This window comes from Globicephala melas, chromosome 11, assembly GCF_963455315.2.
Source record: "Globicephala melas chromosome 11, mGloMel1.2, whole genome shotgun sequence".
In the NCBI taxonomy this organism is placed as follows: Eukaryota; Metazoa; Chordata; class Mammalia; order Artiodactyla; family Delphinidae; genus Globicephala; species Globicephala melas.
This window is the reverse complement of record NC_083324.2, coordinates 82,066,838-82,087,205: the sequence shown is the minus strand read 5'-3', so window position 1 is coordinate 82,087,205 and position 20,368 is coordinate 82,066,838. Positions and strand designations below refer to the sequence as shown.

The window sequence follows — 20,368 nt, the reverse complement described above, 5'->3', positions numbered from 1 at the left end:
GTAAAACCAACAGAAGTTCTTTATGCAGAAGGAAAATTATATAGTTCAGAAACTTGTATCTACATTTAAAAAAGAAGAGCATGAAGAAAGAATAAATGAAGGTGTAATTTATATTATTTTGAATTGATGCAAAAGATACCTACTTGTTTAAAGCAATAATGTAATTCTGTATTGGGCATTTATAGCATATGGATAAGGGAAATGAATAGCAGCAGTGTCACAAAAGATGGGAGAGAAGAATTAAGAATACTCTGTTACAAAGTGCCTGCATTACACATGAAGCAGTAAAGTGTTATTTGATGGTGGATTTCTATTATTTAAAAATGTATATTGTAAACCCTAGGGAAACAATTAAAACAGTTTTTTTTTAAGTATAAATGATACATCAAGAGAAGAAATAAAATTGAATCATATAGGGCTTCCCTATATGGTGGCGCAGTTGTTGAGAGTCCGCCCGCCGATGCAGGGGACATGGGTTCGTGCCCTGGTCCGGGAAGATCCCACATGCTTCAGAGTGGCTGGGCCTGTGAGCCATGGCTGCTGAGCCTGCATGACCAGAGCCTGTGCTCCACAATGGGAGAGGCCACAACAGTGAGAGGCCTGCGTATAACAACAACAACAAAAAAATTGAATCATATAAAATGCTCAATTATACCAAGATAAGGCAAAAAAAGGAGTGGAAAAAAGAAACGTAACAAAGAACAGACGTAACAAATAGAAAACAGTTACCAATTTTATATTTATCTTTTCTCCTTTTAGTTCTAGCAGTTTTAGCCTTCTGTATTTTGCTGCTTTGTTAGAGACATACATGTTTAGGATTGCTGTTAGAGACATACATCGTTAGGATTATTATGTCTCCTTGGAGAATTGACCCCTTTATCATCAGACAGTGCCCTCTTTGTCTCTGATAATCTTCCTTGATATAAATTCTGCTCTGTCTGAAATTAATATAGCTCCCTCAGTTTTTCTTTGCTTGAAAATGTCTTTATTCTCTTTGACTTTTGAGGTAATTTCATTGGATATAGAATTCTAGTTTGGCAGGTGTCTTTTTTTTTCTTTCAATACTTTAAAGAGTTCATTTCTCTCTTCACGTTTGAGTGGTGTCTGATAAGAAGTCTTCCGTAATTCTTATCCTCTTCCTCTGTAGGTGATTCTTGCCTCTAGCTTCATTCAAGAAGTTCTCTTTGTCTTAGTTTTCTGCAATTTAAATATGTATGTCTGGGTGGTTGTTCTTGTTGATGATTATTTTTCTTTTTAATATTTATCCTGTTTGGTGTTCTCTGAGCTTCTTGGATTTGTGGCTTGGTGTCTGCCATTAATTTCAAAAAGTTCTCAGCCATTAATTTTTCAAATATTTCTTCTTCCCATTTTTTCCAACTCTTCCTGGTGTTCTAGTCATGCATATGTTACAACTTTTGGTATTGTCCACAGTTCTGAGATGTTCTGTTTGTTTGTTTATTTATTTATTTATTTATTTATTTATTTATTAAATTCTCTTTCATTTCAGATTGGGAAGTTCCTATTGACCTATATTCAAGTTCATTGATCCTTTCCTCAGCTGTGTTGAGATTACTTATAAGCCCATCAAGGCATTCTTTGTACCTGTTACAGTTGCCATGATTTCTACTATTTCTTTTTTATACTTTCTAATAATATCCATCTCTCTGCTAACACTACCTATGTGGTATTGTATGTTGTCATTTTTTTCCCATTAGTGTCCTTGACATATTAATTATAGTTATTTTAAATTCCCTGTCTAGGAATTCCTACATATGTGTCAAATCTGAGCCTGGTTCTGATGCTTATGTTAAAAAAAATCAGGGTGCAGTACACTTCATATAGTGTTATTTTTAATGTAAATAGGGGTGATAATAAGAAAATATTTTCTTATTTGCCTGTGTATTCATAAAGGGACATAGGAAGAGTATAGTGGAAAATACTTTTCCCACCTATTTTCATTTTTTTCTGTACTACATCTTCTGAAAGGTATCAACTCATTACATTACATAGATGAAATTAATGAAACATGTAAATGTACTGTATGTTAAAAATGTAAATAAGAAAGAAAAAGTGTCTTGACTTCTACTTCTCATTTAAGATGCTTTCCTTTTCTCTCTTGTCCAAACTTCTCTTGCCCTTTACAAATACTGAGACATATTTTAGTTGTGGGACATGTTTATTTAGGTTACTACTGGCAAGACAGATCAAGACTTGAGCTTCTTTCTTTAATAATTACTGTCATATCAATTATGATAACATTCAACCTCTCCACAAATTAGTTAGCAAGATAGGATTTTAAACTTATGACTGTCTATAATATTTTTGATATACCTTTATGTTATCCTGTGGCTCCTTTGTGGAGGTGTTGGACAAACCATGTGGCTCTGTGCTGTTCACCATGGCTATCATTGTGAGGCTCATACACACACGCTGTGACATTACTATAACATTACAGAGGAGCAGTAAGAGAGCAATTCCATAACGAATGGAACAAAAATTTGGAACTGGAATGTAGAACAGAAAGTATCCATCATTAACACATCTGAGGTAAAAACATAATTTAACTTTAGGAAGTGCCACTTAGAAATTTGGACCCCTATATATTAATTAAAATTTTTATTGTACTAACTGGCTTTTGAGAATTCATGACACAATAAGAAGATGTGGGACTGATCTTATAATTTCATACCCCCTAAAATATAATCCCTAATAGAACGTCCCAGAAAATTGAGCCAGTCCTTGAAGGACTTTGGCTCATGTCTATTTTAAAGGGACCATTTACAAATACCCTGAGTTACTCTTGGAAGTAAGTCCCCTGAACAACAAAAAAGACCTTCCCTCAAGTAAACTGCTTTATTCTCAAAACTTATATGATTAGTCTGGTTGAGAAAATCATATGTGCACATTGCAGAGAAAAACAGCACTTAAAAAAATGTAATGTATTTGAAGTAGTTTCAAGCTAGAGTAATCAGTGTAGTGTTGGTGAAAGGCCAAACAAATTCATCAATAGGAGAAAGTAGGGAGTCCAGAAAGAGAGGAGTATAAATAACCATATGCTTTTGAATAAATACACTAATGCAAATCAATGGAGGCAAGTACAGTCTTTTCAACAAATGGCACTTTATCAAGAGAAATAAAAATATGTGTCTACAAAAGGCTTGTACTGAAATGTTTATAGCAGCTTTATTCAAAATAGCTGGATATTTGGAATGGATGAACATACCATAGTGAATTAATACAATTTTACTCAGATATTATCATATTCATATATTATCACATATCATTATATTATATATATTATATGATATATAATATATATATGATATTATATATCATATATCATGATATATCATATATCATGATATATCATATATGTAATATCATATGATAATATATCATATATCATTATCATATATCATTATATGATATATTATCATATATCATATTACTCAGTAATATGATATTACTCAGAAATACAAAGTAAGGAAACACTGATACACTCAACAATCTGGATGAATCTCAACAAAAATATTGTCAGCTGAAGACGCTAGACACCAAAGAGTGCATACTATTTTTATGCATACTATTTCTATGAATTTCAAAAGTGGGCAAAATTAATTTATGTGGCTAGATATTACAATAACAATTACCTCTTGGTGAGGAGGGCAAAAGGACATGAAGGGACTTTAATGTAGTGTTCTGTGAGTCTTGTTTGTAAGTTTATACATTTTTCAAAACACATCTAAGATTATCCAACAGCAACAACAACCACAACTGGCATTGGGAGAGGAAACAAAATGGCGGAGTAGACGGACATGCTCTCACTCCCTCTTGTGAGAACACCAGAATCACAACTAGTTGCTGGACAGTCATTGATAGGAAGACACTGGAACTCACCAAAAAAAAAAAAAAAATACCCCACATCCAAAGACAAAGGAGAAGCCACAATGAGATGGTAGGAGGGGCACAATCACAGTAAAATCAAATCCAATAACTGCCGGGTGGGTGACTTACACACTGCTGAACACTTATACCACAGAAGTCCACCCACTGGAGTGAAGGTTCTGAGCCCCACGTCAGGCTTCCCAACCTGGGGGTCTGGCAACGGGAGGAGGAATTCCTAGAGAATCAGACTTTGAAGGCTAGTGGGATTTGACTGCAGGACTTTGACAGGACTGGGGGAAACAGAGACTCCACTCTTGGAGGGCACACACAAAGTAGTGTGCACCTCAGGACCCAGGGGAAGTAGCAGTGACCCCAGGGAAGAATGAACCAGAGCTACCTGCTAGTGTTGGAGGGTTTCCTGCAGAAGCAGGGGGTGGCTGTGGCTCACCGTATGGGAAAAGGACACTGGCAGCAGAAGTTCTGGGAAGTACTCCTTTGTGCGAGCCCTGCCAGAGTCTGCCATTAGCCCCACCAAAGAGCCCAGGTAGGCTCCAGTGTTGGGTTGCCTCAGGCCAAACAACCAACAGGGAGAGAACAACAGGGAGAGAACCCAGCCCCACACATCGACAGTCAAGCATATTAAAGTTTTACTGAGCTCTACCCACCGCAAGTCCCTCCCATCAGGAAACTTACACAAGCCTCTTAGATAGCCTCATCTACCAGAGGGCAGACAGCAGAAGCAAGAAGAACAACAATCCTGCAGCCTGTGGAACAAAAACCTCATTCACAGTAAGATAGAGAAGATGAAAAGGCAGAGGGCTATGTACCAGACGAAGGAACAAAATAAAACCCCAGAAACACAACTAAATGAAGTGGAGATAGACAACCTTCCAGAAAAAGAATTCAGAATTATGTCAGTGAAGATGATCCAGAACCTCAGAAAAAGAATGGAGGCAAAGATCGAGAAGACTCAAGAAATGTTTAACAAAGACCTGGAAGAATTAAAGAAGAAACAAAGAGAGATGAACAATACAATAACTGAAAAGAAAACTACACTAGAAGAAATCAATAGCAGAATAACTGAGGCAGAAGAACGGATAAATGACGTGGAAGACAGAATGGTGGAATTCACTGCTGTGGAAGAGAATAAAGAAAAAAGAATAAAAAGAAATGAAGACAGCCTAAGAGACCACTGGGACAACAATAAACACAACAACATTCGCATTATAGGGGTACCAGAAGGAGAAGAGAGAGAGAAAGGACCAGAGAAAATATTTGAAGAGATTATAGTCAAAAAATTCCCTAACATGGGAAAGGAAATAGCTACTGAAGTCCAGGAAGCACAGAGAGTCCCATACCAGATAAAGCCAAGGAGAAACACTCCAAGACACACAGTAATCAAATTGGCAAAAATTAAAGACAAAGAAAAATGATTGAAAGCAGCAAGGGAAAAGCAACAAATAACATACAAGGGAACTCCCACAAGGTTAACAGCTGATTACTCAGCAGAAAATTTACAAGCCAGAAGGGAGTGGCATGGTATACTTAAAGTAATGAAAAGAAGAAGCTACAACCAAGATTACTGTACTTGGCAAGGATCTCATTGAGATTCAACGGAGAAATCAAAAGCTTTAAAGACAAGCAAAAGCTGAGAGAATTCAGCACCACCAAACCAGCTCTACAACAAATGCTAAAGGAACTTAAGTGGGAATCACAAGAGAAGAAAAGGACCTACAAAAACAAACCCAAAACAATTAAGAAAATGGTCATAGGATATACATATAAATAATTACCTCAAAGGTGAATGGATTAAATGCTCCAAACAAAAGACACAGGCTTGCTGAATGGACATAAAAGAAGACCCATATATAAGCTGTCTAAAAGAGACCCACTTCAGACCTAAGGGACACATACAGACTGAAAGTGGGGGGATGGAAAAAGATCTCCCATGCAAATGAAAATCAAAAGAAAGCTGGAGTAGCAATACTCATATCAGATAAAATAGACTATAAAATAAAGAATGTTACAAGAGGAAAGGAAGGACACTACATAGTGATCAAGGGATCAATCCAAGAAGATGATATAACAATTATAAATATATATGCACCCAACATAGGAGGACCTCAATACATAAGGCAGATACTAACAGCTCTAAAAGAGGAAATTGACAGTAACACAATAATACTGGGGGACTTTAACACCTCACTTACACCAATGGACAGATCACCCAAAATGAAAACAAACAAGGAAACAGAAGCTTTAAATGACACAATAGACCAGATAGATTTAATTGATATTGATAAGACATTCCATCCAAAAACAGCAGATTACACTTTCTTCTCAAGTGTGCATGGAATTTCCCCAGGATAGATCACATCTTGGGTCATAAATCAAGCCTCAGTAAATTTAAGAAAATTGACATCATATCAAGCATCTCTTCTTACCACAACGCTATGAGATTAGAAATCAATTACAGGGAAAAAACACAACCATATGGAGGATAAAAATATGTTACTAAATAACCAACAGATCACTGAAGAAATCAAAGAGGAAATCAAAAAATACCTAGAGAAAAATGACAATGAAAACACAACGATCCAAAACCTATGGAATGTGGCAAAAGCACTTCTAAGAGGGAAGTTTACAGCTATAAGCCTACCTCAAGAAACAAGAAAAATCTCAAATAAACAATCTAAACTTCCACCTAAAGGAACTAGAGAAAGAAGAACAAACAAAACCCAAAGTTACCAGAAGGAAAGAAAGAATAAAGATCAGAGCAGAAATAAATGAAATAGAAACAAAGAAAACAATAGCAAAGATCAATAAAACTAAAAGCTGGTTCTTTGAGAAGATAAACAAAACTGATAAACCATTAGCCAGACTCATCAAGAAAAAGAGGGAGAGGACTCAAATCAATAAAATTAGAAATGAAAAAGGAGAAGTTACAACAGACACCACAGAAATACAAAGCATCCTAAGAGACTACTACAAGCAACTCTATGCCAACAAAATGGACAACCCGGAAAAAATGGACAAATTCTTAGAAAGGTATAACCGTCCAAGACTGAACCAGGAAGAAATAGAAAATATGAACAGACCAATCACAAGTAATGAAATTGAAACTATGATTAAAAATCTTCCAACAAACAAAAGTCCAGGACCAGATGCCTTCACAGTTGAATTCTATCAAACATTTAAAGAAGAGACAACAACTGTCCTTCTCAAACTCGTCCATAAAACTGCAGAGGAAGGAACACTTCCAAACTCATTCTATGAGGCCACTATTACCCTGATACCAAAACCAGACAAAGATACTACAAAAAAAGAAAATTACAGACCAATATCACTGATGAATATAGATGCAAAAATCCTCAACAAAACACTACCAAACAGAATCCAACAACACATTAAAAGGATCATACACCATTATCAAGTGGGATTTATTCCAGAGATGCAAGGATTCTTCAATATACGCAAATCAATCAATGTGGTACACCATATTAACAAATTGAAGAAGAAAAACCATATGATCCTCTCAATAGATGCAGAAACAACATTTGACAAAATTCAACACCCATTTATGATAAAAACTCTCCAGAAAGTGGGCATAGAGGGAACCTACTTCAACATAATAAAGGCAGTATACGACAAACCCACAGCAACCATCATTTTCAGTGGTGAAAAACTGAAAGCATTTCCTCTAAGATCAGGAACAAGACAAGGATGTCCACTCTCACCACTATTATTCAACATAGTTTTGGAAGTCCTAGCCACGACAATCAGAGAAGAAAAATAAATAAAAGGAATACAAATTGGAAAACAAGAAGTAAAACTGTCATTGTTTGCAGATGACATGATACTATAGAGAAATCTAAAAATGCCACCAGAAAACTACTAGACCTAATCAATGAATTTGGTAAAGTTGCAGGAAACAAAATTAATGCACAGAAATCTCTTGCATTCCTATACACTAATGATGAAAAATCTGAAAGAGAAATTAAGGAAACACTCCCATTTACCACTGCAACAGAAAGAATAAAATACCTAGGAATAAACCTACCTAGGGAGACAAAAGACCTGTATGCATAAAACCATAAGAGACTGATGAAAGAAATTAAACATGATACCAACAGATGGAGAGATATACCATGTTCTTGGATTGGAAGAATCAATATTGTGAAAATGACTGTACTACCCAAAGCAATCTACAGATTCATTGCAATCCCTATGAAATTACCAATGGCATTTTTTACGGAACTAGAACAAAAAAATCTTAAAGTTTGTATGGAGACACAGAAGACCCCAAATAGCCAAAGCAATCTTGAGGGAAAAAAACGGAGCTGGAAGAATCAGACTTCCTGACTTCAGACTATACTACAAAGCTACAGTAACCAAGACAATAGGGTACTGGCACATAAACAGAAACATAGATCAATGGAACAAGATAGAAAGCCCAGCGGTAAACCCACACACCTATGGTCAACTAATCTATGACTAAGGAGGCAAGGATATACAATGGAGAAAAGACAGTCTCTTCAATAAGTAGTGCTGGGAAAACTGGACAGCTACATGTAAAAGAATGAAATTAGAACACTCCTTAACACCATACACAAAAATAGACTCAAAATGGATTCGAGACCTAAATGTAAGACTGGACACTATAAAACTCTTAGAGGAAAACATCGGAAGAACATTCTTTGACATAAATCACAGCAAGATCTTTTTTGATCCACCTCCTAGAGTAATGGAAATAAAAACAAAAATAAACAAATGGGACCTAATGAAACTTAAAAGCTTTTGCACAGTAAAGGAGACCATAAACAAGATGAAATGACAACCCTTAGAATGGGAGAAAATATTTGCAAATGAATCAACGGACAAAGGATTAATCTCCAAAATATATAAACAGCTCATGCAGCTCAATATTAAAGATACAAACAACCCAATCCAAAAATGGGCAGAAGATCTAAATAGACATATCTCCAAAGAAGACATACAGATGGCCAAGAAGCACATGAAAAGCTGCTCAACATCACTAATTATCAAAGAAATGCAAATCAAAACTACAATGAGGTACCACCTCACACCAGTTAGAATGGGTATCATCAGAAAATCTACAAACAACAAATGTTGGAGAGAGTGTGGAGCAAAGGGAACCCTGTTGCACTGTTGGTGGGAATGTAAATTGATACAGCCACTATGGAGAACATTATGGAGGTTCCTTTAAAAACTAAATATAGAATTACCATATGATCCAGCAATCCCACTACTGGGCATATACCCAGAGAAAGCCATAATTCAAAAAGACACATACACCCCAATATTCATTGCAGCACTATTTACAATAGCCATATCATGGAAGCAACCTAAACACCCATCGACAGATTAATGGATAAAGAAGATGTGGTACATATATACAACGGAATATTACTCAGCCATAAAAAGGAACGAAATTGAGTCATTTGTTGAGACCTGGATGCAACTAGAGACTATCATACAGAATGAATTAAGTCAGAAAGAGAAAAACAAATATCTTATATAAACGCATGTACATGGAACCTAGAAAAATGGTACAGATGAACCGGTTTGCAGGGCAGAAGTTGAGACACAGATGTAGAGAACAAATGTATGGACACCAAGGGGGGAAAGCCACAGGGGGTTGGGGATGGTGGTGTGCTGAATTGGGCAATTTGGATTGACATGTATACACCAATGTGTACAAAACTGATGACTAATAAGAACCTGCTGTATAAAAAAATAAATAAAATAAAATTCAAAAATTAAAAAAACACATCTATATATACACCTAAGATCCATATTTTATTTTATATCATTATACCTCAATAAATATTAAAATATTCAATAATGGTGTTCTGAAAACTGGACAGTCACATGCACAACAATGTAACTTGATCACTATCTTACACCACATACAAAAATTAACTCAAAATGGATTGAAGACAAACTTAAGACATGAAAACATAAAACTTCTAGAAGAAAATATAGGTGGTAAGTTCCTTGACATATGCCTTGGCGATGATTTTTTGAATATGACACTAAAAGCAAAAGCAATGAAAGCAAAATAAACAAAGAGCACTATATCAAACTAAAAGACTTCTGCAGAGCAAAGACTTCTGCAGAGCAAAAGCACTATAGCAAACTAAAAGACTTCTGCAGAGCAAAGAGCACTATATCAAACTAAAAGACTTCTGCAGAGCAAAAGACTTCTGCAGACATCAACAAAATGAAAGGGAAACCTACTGAATGGGAGAAGATATTTGCAAATCATAAATCTGATAAGGGGTTTGCACACAAAATATAAAAAAACTCATACAATTAAACAATGAAAAACAAAGAAAAAATCCAATTAAGAAATGGGCAGAACTGAATAGACATTTTCCGAAGAAGACATGCATATGGTCAAGAGGTACATGAAAAGATGTTCAACATCACTCATCATTACAGAAAGGCAAATCAAAACCATAATGGGATAGCAACTTATACCTGTTAAAATAGCTATTATCAAAAAGGCAAGAAATAAGTGTTGGAAAGAAGGGAAGAAAAGGAACTGTGTACTGTTGGTGGGTATATAAATTGTGGCAGCCACTCTGAAAAACAATATGGCGGTTCCTTAAAAAAATAAAAATAGAAGTAACGTACAAAGATAGCCTCATCCATCAGGGGGCAGACAGCAGAAGCAAGAACAACAATCCTGCAGCCTGTGGAATGAAAATCACATTCACAGAAAGGTAGACAAGATGAAAAGGCAGAGGGCTATGTACCAGATGAAGGAACAAGATAAAACCCCAGAAAAACAACTAAATGAAGTGGAGATAGGCACCCTTCCAGAAAAAGAATTCAGAATAATGATAGTGAAGATGATCCAGGACCCCAGAATATGAATGGAGGCAAAGATCGAGAAGATGCAAGAAATGTTTAACAAAGACCTAGAAGAATTAAAGAACAAACACGTGGAAGAGTTAAAGAACAAACAAACAGAGATGAACAATACAATAACTGAAATGAAAAATACAGTAGAAGGAATCAATAGCAGAATAACTGAAGCAGAAAAATGGATCAGTGACCTGGAAGACACAATGGTGGAATTCACAGCTGTGGAACAGAATAAAGAAAAAAAATGAAAAGAAGTGAAGACAGTCTAAGAGACCTCTGGGACAACATTAAATGCACCAATATTTGCATTGTAGGGGTCCCAGAAGAAGAGAGAGGGAAAGGACCCAAGAAAATATTTGAAGAGATTATAGTTGAAAAATTCCCTAACATGGGAAGAGAAATATCCACCTAAGTCCAGGGAGCAGAGAGAGTCCCATACAGGATAAACCCAAGGAGAAACACACCAAGACACATAGTAATCAAACTGACAAAAATTAAAGACAAAGAAAAATTATTAAAAGCAACAAGGGAAAAATAACAAATAACATACAAGGGACCTCCCATAAGGTTAATAGCTGATTTCTCAGCAGAAACTCTACAAGTCAGAAGGGAGTGGCACGATATATATAAAGTTATGAAATCAAAAGTTTCACAGAGAAGCAAAAGCTAAGAGAATTCAGCACTACCAAACAAGTCCTACAACAAATGCTAAAGGAACTTCTCTAAGTGGGAAACACAAGAGAAGAAAAACAAACACAAAACAATTAAGAAAATGGTAACAGGAACATACATATCAATAATTACATTATATGTGAACAGATTAAATGCTCCACCCAAAAGACACAGGCTGGCTGAATGGATACAAAAACAAGACCCATATATATGCTGTCTACACGAGACCCACTTCAGACCTAGGGAAACATACAGACTGAAAGTGAGGGGATGGAAAAAGATATTCCACGCAAATGGAAACCAAAAGAAAGCTGGAGTAGCAATACTCATATTAGAAAAAATAGACTTTAAAATAAAGAATGTTACAAGAGGAAAGGAAGGACACTACATAGTGATCAAGGGATCAGTCCAAGCAGACGATATAACAATTATAAATATATATGCACCCAACATAGGAGGACCTCAATACATAAGGCAACTGCTAACAGCTCTAAAAGAGGAAATTGACAGTAACACAATAATACTGGGGGACTTTAACACCTTACACCAATGGACAGATCATCCAAAATGAAAATAAATAAGGAAACAGAAGCTTTAAATGACACAATAGACCAGATAGATTTAATTGATATTGATAGGACATTCCATCCAAAAACAGCAGATTACACTTTCTTCTCAAGTGCTCATGGAACATTTTCCAGGATAGATCACATCTTGGGTCAAAAATCAAGCCTCAGTAAATTTAAGAAAACTGAAATCATATCAAGCATCTTTTCTGACCACAGTGCTATGAGATTAGAAATCAATTACAGGGAAAAAAACACAACCACGTGGAGGCTAAACAATACGTTACTAAATAACCAAGAGATCACTGAAGAAATCAAAGAGGAAATCAAAAAATACCTAGAGAAAAATGACAATGAAAACACAACGATCCAAAACCTATGGGATGTGGCAAAAGCAGTTCTAAGAGGGAAGTTTATAGCTATACAAGCCTACCTCAAGAAACAAGAAGAATCTCAAATAAACAATCTAACTTTCCACCTAAAGGAACTAGAGAAAGAAGAACAAACAAAACCCAAAGTTAGCAGAAGGAAAGAAATCATAAAGATCAGAGCAGAAATAAATGAAATAGAAACAAAGAAAACAATAGCAAAGATCAATAAAACTAAAAGCTGGTTCTTTGAGAAGATAAACAAAACTGACAAACCTTTAGCCAGAGTCATCAAGAGGGAGAGGACTCAAATCAATAAAATTAGAAATGAAAAACTAGAAGTTACAACAGACACCACAGAAATACAAAGCATCCTAAGAGACTACTACAAGCAACTCTATGCCAACAAAATGGACAACCCGGAAAAAATGGACAAATTCTTAGAAAGGTATTACCTTCCAAGACTGAACCAGGAAGAAATAGAAAATATGAACAGACCAATCACAAGTAATGAAATTGAAACTGTGATTAAAAATCTTCCAACAAACAGAATTCCAGTACCAGATGGCTTCACAGGTGAATTGTATCAAACATTTAGAGAAGAGGTAACACCCATCCTTCTCAAACTCTTCTAAAAAATTGCAAAGGGAGGAACACTCCCAAACTCATTCTACGAGGCCACCATCACCCCGATACCAAAACCAGACAAAGATACTATAAAAAAAGAAAATTACAGGCCAATATCACTTATGAGACGAATATAGATGCAAAAATCCTCAACAAAATACAAGCAAACAGAATCCAACAACACATTACACCAGAAAGTGGGCATAGAGGGAAGCTACCTCAACATAATAAAGTCCATATATGACAAACGCACAGCAAACATCATTCTCAGTGGTGAAAAACTGAAAGCATTTCCTCTAAGATCAGGAAAAAGACAAGGATGTGCACTGTTGCCACCCTTATTCAACATAGTTTTAGAAGTCCTAGCCAGGCAATCAGATATTAAAAATAAATAAAAGGAATACAAATTGGAAAAGAAGTAAAACTGACACTGTTTGCAGATGACAGGATATCTATACATAGATAATCCTAAAGATGCCACCAGAAAACTACTAGAGCTAATCAATGAATTTGGTGAACTTGCAAGATACAAAATTAATGCACAGAAATCTCTTGTATTCCTATACACTAACACAGAAAGACCAGAAAGTGAAATTAAGAAAACAATCCCGGGCTTCCCTGGTGGCACAGTGGTTGAGAATCTGCCTGCCGATGCGGGGGACACAGGTTCGTGACCCAGTCCGGGAGGGTCCCACGTGCTGCGGAGCGGCTGGGCCCGTGACCCATGGCCGCTGGGCCTGTGCGTCCGGAGCCTGTGCTCCACAGCAGGAGAGGCCACAGCAGTGAGAGGCCCACGTACCACAAAAAAAAAAAAAAGAAAAGAATAAACAAAAAACAATCCCATTCACCACTGCAACAAAAAGGATAAAATACCTAGGAAAAAACCTACCTAAGGAGGTAAAAGACCTGTACTCTGAAAACTATACGACACTGATGAAAGAAATCAGATGACAGAAACAGACGGAGAGATATACCATGTTCTTGCATTGGAAGAATCAATATTGTGAAAATGATTATACTACCCAAAGCAATCTAAAGATTCAACGCAATCCTTATCAAAGTACCAATGGCATTTTTTTTTTTTTTTTTACAGAACTAGAGCAAAAAATCTTAAAATTTGTATGAAGACACAAAAGACCCTGAATAGCCAAAGCAATCCTGCAGGGAAAAAACGGAGCTGGAGGAATCAGACTCCCTGACTTCAGACTATACTACAAAGCTACAGTAATCGAGACAATATGGTACTGGCACAAAAACAGAAATATAGATTAATGGAACAGGATAGAAAGCCTAGAGATAAATCCACACACCTATGTTCAACTAATCTATGATAAAGGAGGCAAGGATATACAATGGAGAAAAGACAGTCTCTTCAGTAAGTGGTGCTGGGAAAACTGGACAGCCAAATATAAAAGAATGAAATTAGAATACTCCGTAACACCGTACACAAAAATAAACTCAAAATGGATTAAAGACCTAAATGTAAGACTGGACACTATAAAATTAGAGGAAAACATGGGAAGAACACTCTTTGACATAAATCACAGCAAGATCTTTTTTGATCCACCTCCTAGAGTAATGGAAATAAAAACAAAAATTTAAAAATGGGACCTAATGAAACTAAAAGCTACTGTACAGCAAAGGAAACTAGAAACAGGACAAAAAGACAACCCTCAGAATGGGAGAAAATACTTGCAAACAAATCAACAGACAAAGGATTAACCTCCAAAATATATAAACAGCTCATGCAGCTCAATATTAAAAAAAAAAACGAGTCAAAAAATGGGCAGAAGACCTAAATAGACATTTCTCCAAAGAAGACATACAGACGACCAAGAGGCACATGAAAAGCTGCTCAACGTCACTAATTATTGGAGAAATGCAAATCAAAACTACAATGAGGTATCACCTCACACCAGTCAGAATGGCCATCAACAAAAACTCTACAAACGATAAAATGCTGGGGAGGGTGTGGAGCAAAGGGAACCCTGCTGCACTGTCGGTGGGAATGTAAATGATACAGACACTATGGAGAACAGTATGGAGGCTCTTTAAAAAACTAAAAATAGAATTACCATAGGACCCAACAATCCCACTACTGGGTATATACCCAGAGAAAACCACAATTCAAAAAGACACATGCACCCCAATGTTCACCGCAGCACTATTTACAATAGTCAGGTCATGGAAGCAACCTAAATGCCCACTAACAGACAGATGGATAAAGAAGATGTGTTACATATATACAATGGAATATTAGTCATAAAAAGGAATGAAATTTGGTCATTTATAGAGACGTGGATGGACCTAGACACTGTCATACAGAGTGAAGTCAGAAAGAGAATAACAAATATCGTATATTAACACATATATGTGGAATCTAGAAAAATGGTACAGATGGACTGGTTTGCAAGGAAGAAATAGAGACAAAGATGTAGAGAACAAATGTATGGACACAAGGAGGGAACATGGAAGGTGGGGTGGTGGTGGTGGTGGGATGAATTGGGAGATTGGGATTGACATGTATACACTAATATGTATAAAACAGATAACTAATAAGAACCTGCTGTATTAAAAAAATAAAATTAAATTAAAAAATATTAAAATTAAATTACAGAAAAGAAAAACAAACTACTGTATGATCCAGCAATTCCATTTCTGGGTACTTATTCAAGGAAAATGAAAACACTAACTTGAAAATGTATCTATAACCCCATGTATATTGCAGCACTGTTTACAATAACCAAGATATGGAAACAACCTAAGTATCTACTGATGGATGAATAAAGAAAATGTGGTTATATATATGATGGAAGATTATTAAGCCTTAAAAAAGAATAAAATTCTTTTAATTGAAGTAAAGTTGATTTATAATATTATTTTAGTTTCAGGTATACATCACAGTAATTCAATATTTTAAAATTATACTCCTTTTAAAGTTTTTACAAAACAATGGCTATACTTCCTTGTACTGTACAATATATCCTTGTTGCCTATTTTATACATGGTAGTTTGTATCTCTTAATCTCCTAACACTATCTGGCCCCTTCCCCCCTTCCGTCTTCCCACTGGGTAACCACCAGTTTGTTCTCTATATCTGTGAGTCTGTTTCTGTTTTGTTATATTCATTAATTTGTTTTATTCTTTAGATTCCATATATAAGTGGTAATATAGAATATTTGTCTTTGTCTGACTTATTTCACTAAGCATAATACCCTTTAGGTCCATCCATGTTGTTACAAATGGCAGAATTTGAGTTTTTAATGGATGAATAATATTCCATTGTACACATATACTACATCTTCTTTATCCATTCATCTGTTGATGGGCACTTAGTTTGCCTCCATATCTTTGTGATTGTAAATAACGCTGCTATGAACATTGGGTACATGTATCTTTTTGAATTAGTGTTTTATTTAAAAAGAATGAAATCTTGCCATTTGGGACAACATGGATGGACCTCAAGGACATTAACACTAAGTTAAACAGGTCAGACAGAGAAAGACAAATACTGTATGATCTCTTTTATATGTGGGATCTTAAAAAAAAAGAAATCAAGCTCGTATATACAGAGAACAGATTAGTGGTTGCCAGCGATGAGGGGGGTGGTACAAAAAATGGGTTAAGGAAGTACAAAATAAGAAAGGACAGAAGGAGGGAAGAAAGGAAGGAAGAAAGAAAAATATCTGTAGGAAATTATGTGGTTTAATGTCTAAGTTATAAATATGTTCCAGAAAAGTTTGTGCCAATTAGATTTCTAGAAATAAAATTATAACTTAAATTAAGTAGAATTTTTTATTGTGGGTTGAACTTGTTATAACTCAAATAACTGTTATGGGATGTGTGGTAAGCAGAATAACGGCCCCACACACACCAAAAAACATTTGTGTAGAGAGAGAAACTACGATGACATGTCAGATTGGCATAGATCCAAAAGGACATTTGTTGGCCAGCTTGAAAGAAAAGAGGAGTGAACCTACATTGTTACAACCCGATGAAGGTTATATTTTTAAATTGTCTGTGGTTGGTATAAAGAAATAAATTTGACTTTTAAATATTGACGTTATATCCAGCTAGCTTTCCTGTGCAAAAAAATTTCACAAACATGATGGCTTAAAACAACACATATTTATTAGCTCATAGTTCTGTAGGTCAGAAGTTTTAGCATGATGTGGTTGGATATTCCACTCCTGGTCTCAAAGGCCAATAGCAAGGGATCAGCCAACATGGGTTCTAAGGAAGGATCTATTTCCAAGCTCATTCAGGCTATTGGAAGAATTCAGTTTTCCATGGTTGTAGTACAAAAGTTGCCATTTTCCTGCTGGCTGTCAGCTAAGAGCTGCTAGTTTTAAGAGGCTGTGTACATTCCTTCTCACATGGCCCACTCCATCCCCAAAGCCAGCAGGGTAGAATCTCTCTTTTTTAAATTTTTTTTATTTTACTACTCAGTCTTTGAAATCTGATAGGCATTTTACACTAACAGCACATCTTTTTTTTTTAAACATCTTTATTGGGGTATAATTGCTTTACAATGGTGTGTTAGCTTTCTGCTTTATAACAAAGTGAATCAGTTATACATATACATATGTTCCCATATCTCTTCCCTCTTGCGTCTCCCTCCCTCCCACCCTCCCTATCCCACCCCTCCAGGCGGTCACAAAGCACCGAGCTGATATCCCTGTGCTATGCAGCTGCTTCCCACTAGCTATCTACCTTATGTTTGTTAGTGTATATACGTCCATGCCTCTCTCTCGCTTTGTCACAGCTCACCCTTCCCCTCCCCATATCCTCAAGTCCGTTCTCCAGTAGGTCTGTGTCTTTATTCCTGTCTTACCCCTAGGTTCTTCATGACATTATTGTTTTAATTCCATATATATGTGTTAGCATACAGTATTTGTCTTTCTCTTTCTGACTTACTTCACTCTGTATGACAGACTCTAGGTCTATCCACCTCATTACAAATAGCTCAATTTCGTTTCTTTTTATGGCTGAGTAATATTCCATTGTATATATGTGCCACATCTTCTTTATCCATTCATCCGATGATGGGCACTTAGGTTGTTTCCATCTCTGGGCTATTGTAAATCTCTCTTATATTGAATTCCTCTCATGTTTTGAACCTCTCTAACTGCTCTCTGACCTCTAGACCCAGAGTTAAAGAGCTCTCATGATTAGATCTGTCCTACCTGGATAATTTCCCTATTTTAAGATCAGCTGATTAGGGACCATGATTAGATCTGAAAAATCCCTTCAAGTAGCACCTAGGTTAGTGTTTGCTTCAAAAGCTGGAGGAAGGTGTATGTATACCAGGGGCCAGGATCTTGTGGGCAGGCTTAGATTTCTACCTACTTCAGTTCACCATCTGGTCCCGGAAGATCCATGTTCATCCCTTATGCAAAACATACCCCATTCCCAAGGTTCCTAAAGGTCTCATCTCATTATAGCATCAACTCAAGTCCAAAGCCTCATCAAAATCTCATGAGCTCAAATTTCCAAAATCTCATGATCCAAATCATCTAAAACAGGTGTGGGTGAGGCTTCTAAAAGTAAACCACCCTCGGTGCAGTAACTATCTGTGGACTTGTGAAACTAAGGACACAAGTTACATGCCCCCAAAACTTCCACTGTACAGTGGTGGGACAGGCACAGAATAACTGATACAGACATTCTAGTTCCAAAGGGTAAAAATGGAGAGTAAAAAGGAGTCATTGATCCATAAGAGTTTTGAAGTTCAGCTAGACAAATGTTGGATCTTTCTCAAGGCCTGGGGATAATCCCTGTGGCTCTTGGCTCTGTCCTCTGAGCTCTCTGCTTTGTCCTTTGCACTTTGGTTCCACCCAAGAATGCAAAGGGGCCATCTTAGAGTTCTGTCCATTACATATTCCTAGTTACCTAATAGTGTTCATTGGGAATGAATGTTAATTTCATAAAGATATTTTTTGTATATCTATTGAGATCATCATACAGTTTTTCTCTTTAATTTGTGTTGAATGACAGTTATCTACTTTCCTAGGTTAAGCTGGACTTAGTGTTCATGATTTTTAAAAATGTTTTCATAAATTCTTCAATTTGTTTTGCTAATATTTTATTAGGATTTTTGTATCTTTTTAACGTACTGTTAATTTTGCTTTTATATATTTGAGGCTATTTTATTTAGTTGCATAAATATTTTTTCAGTAATCTCACTGAATTGAATTTTATATCATTATCCATTTTTGAAGAATTGTTTGAAACAACAGTAAAAGATTTTAAACAAATTAGATAAATCAATAATTAGTTAAATAAATTATAATATATTCATACCAAATTCATATGCAACTCTAAAAAATGATGAGGAAGCTCTTTAGGTACAAATGTGGGTTACTATTTAGATATATTAAGTGAAAAGAGAAACATTAGTGCCCGGAAAATAAGTTTTCTGGACTGATTCCCTTTGTAAACAGATAAGAATATGAGATAAAATATATTTAAAATAACATTTCATTGAAAGTGTGGATGATCTGGCAGGAAAGATGAGATATTCAGGCCAAAGATTTTGTGAAGACAGTCTTCAGGGCATAAACTGATCGTTGAAGGAAGATTTTACACTGAAGACATTTGATCTCAGGGGTTTTTCTGGATTCCCAGGGAATGGGGACAACAGGAGTCAGACACCAAAGCCCCGGCAGTGGGAAGGTCTAGTAAGAGACCCCCTTCCCTAAACGTTTAGATGCCAAAGACTTACTGAGGCAGTGAAGGGTAAATACACTGCCTCCTAACTTTCCAGGGAGACAGGCAAAAATTTTTGCCCTGTTTGAACCTTGGAACTGAGCAGAAGGAAGAAAAGAATGCCTCAGAAATTTAGTCATTACCGAACCCTTCCTTTCATTTTAAACTCACTGGCCTTGGGTCATCTGAAAAACATCTCAAACCACGCATGTACACACATACACCAAGATGACTTGCTCCAAAGCTTTCTAAACAACCTAATCCTCACCATGTATGGAGGAGGGCTTGTCATGGTCACTTAGGGGTGCACTTTTGTGTTTTGTTTTCCTCTACGTTGCTCCAGGAAGAACATGCTTTACTTCTAAATAAGTCTTGAATTAAAGAAATCATAGGAAATTAGAAAATAATATAGAAAAGGAATATATATATGTGTATATTTATGTGTAATATATATATGTGTATAATTGAGTCACTTTGCTGTACAGCAGAAATCAGCACAACATTGTAAATCAACTACACTTCAATAAAAAATTTAAAAATCTAAAAATCAAACCATTGTAAAGCAATTATACTCCAATAAAGATGTAAAAAAAAAAAATCACAAGGGGTGTTCTAAAGTGCTTGGGACCGAGTAACGGTAAGACACTA

The 20,368-nt window shown here is 36.0% G+C and overlaps 1 protein-coding gene across 1 annotated transcript in view; it reads right to left on the bottom strand.

Annotated features, from left to right (window-relative positions):
- SLC17A1 (solute carrier family 17 member 1) overlaps positions 1-20,368 on the bottom strand; it is an 80,859-nt gene that overhangs the window by 46,966 nt on the left and 13,525 nt on the right. The window contains exon 2 of the mRNA XM_030881163.1: positions 2,332-2,504. Within this exon, the coding sequence (XP_030737023.1) occupies positions 2,332-2,504 (173 nt within the window). The remainder of the gene's footprint in view (positions 1-2,331; positions 2,505-20,368) is intronic.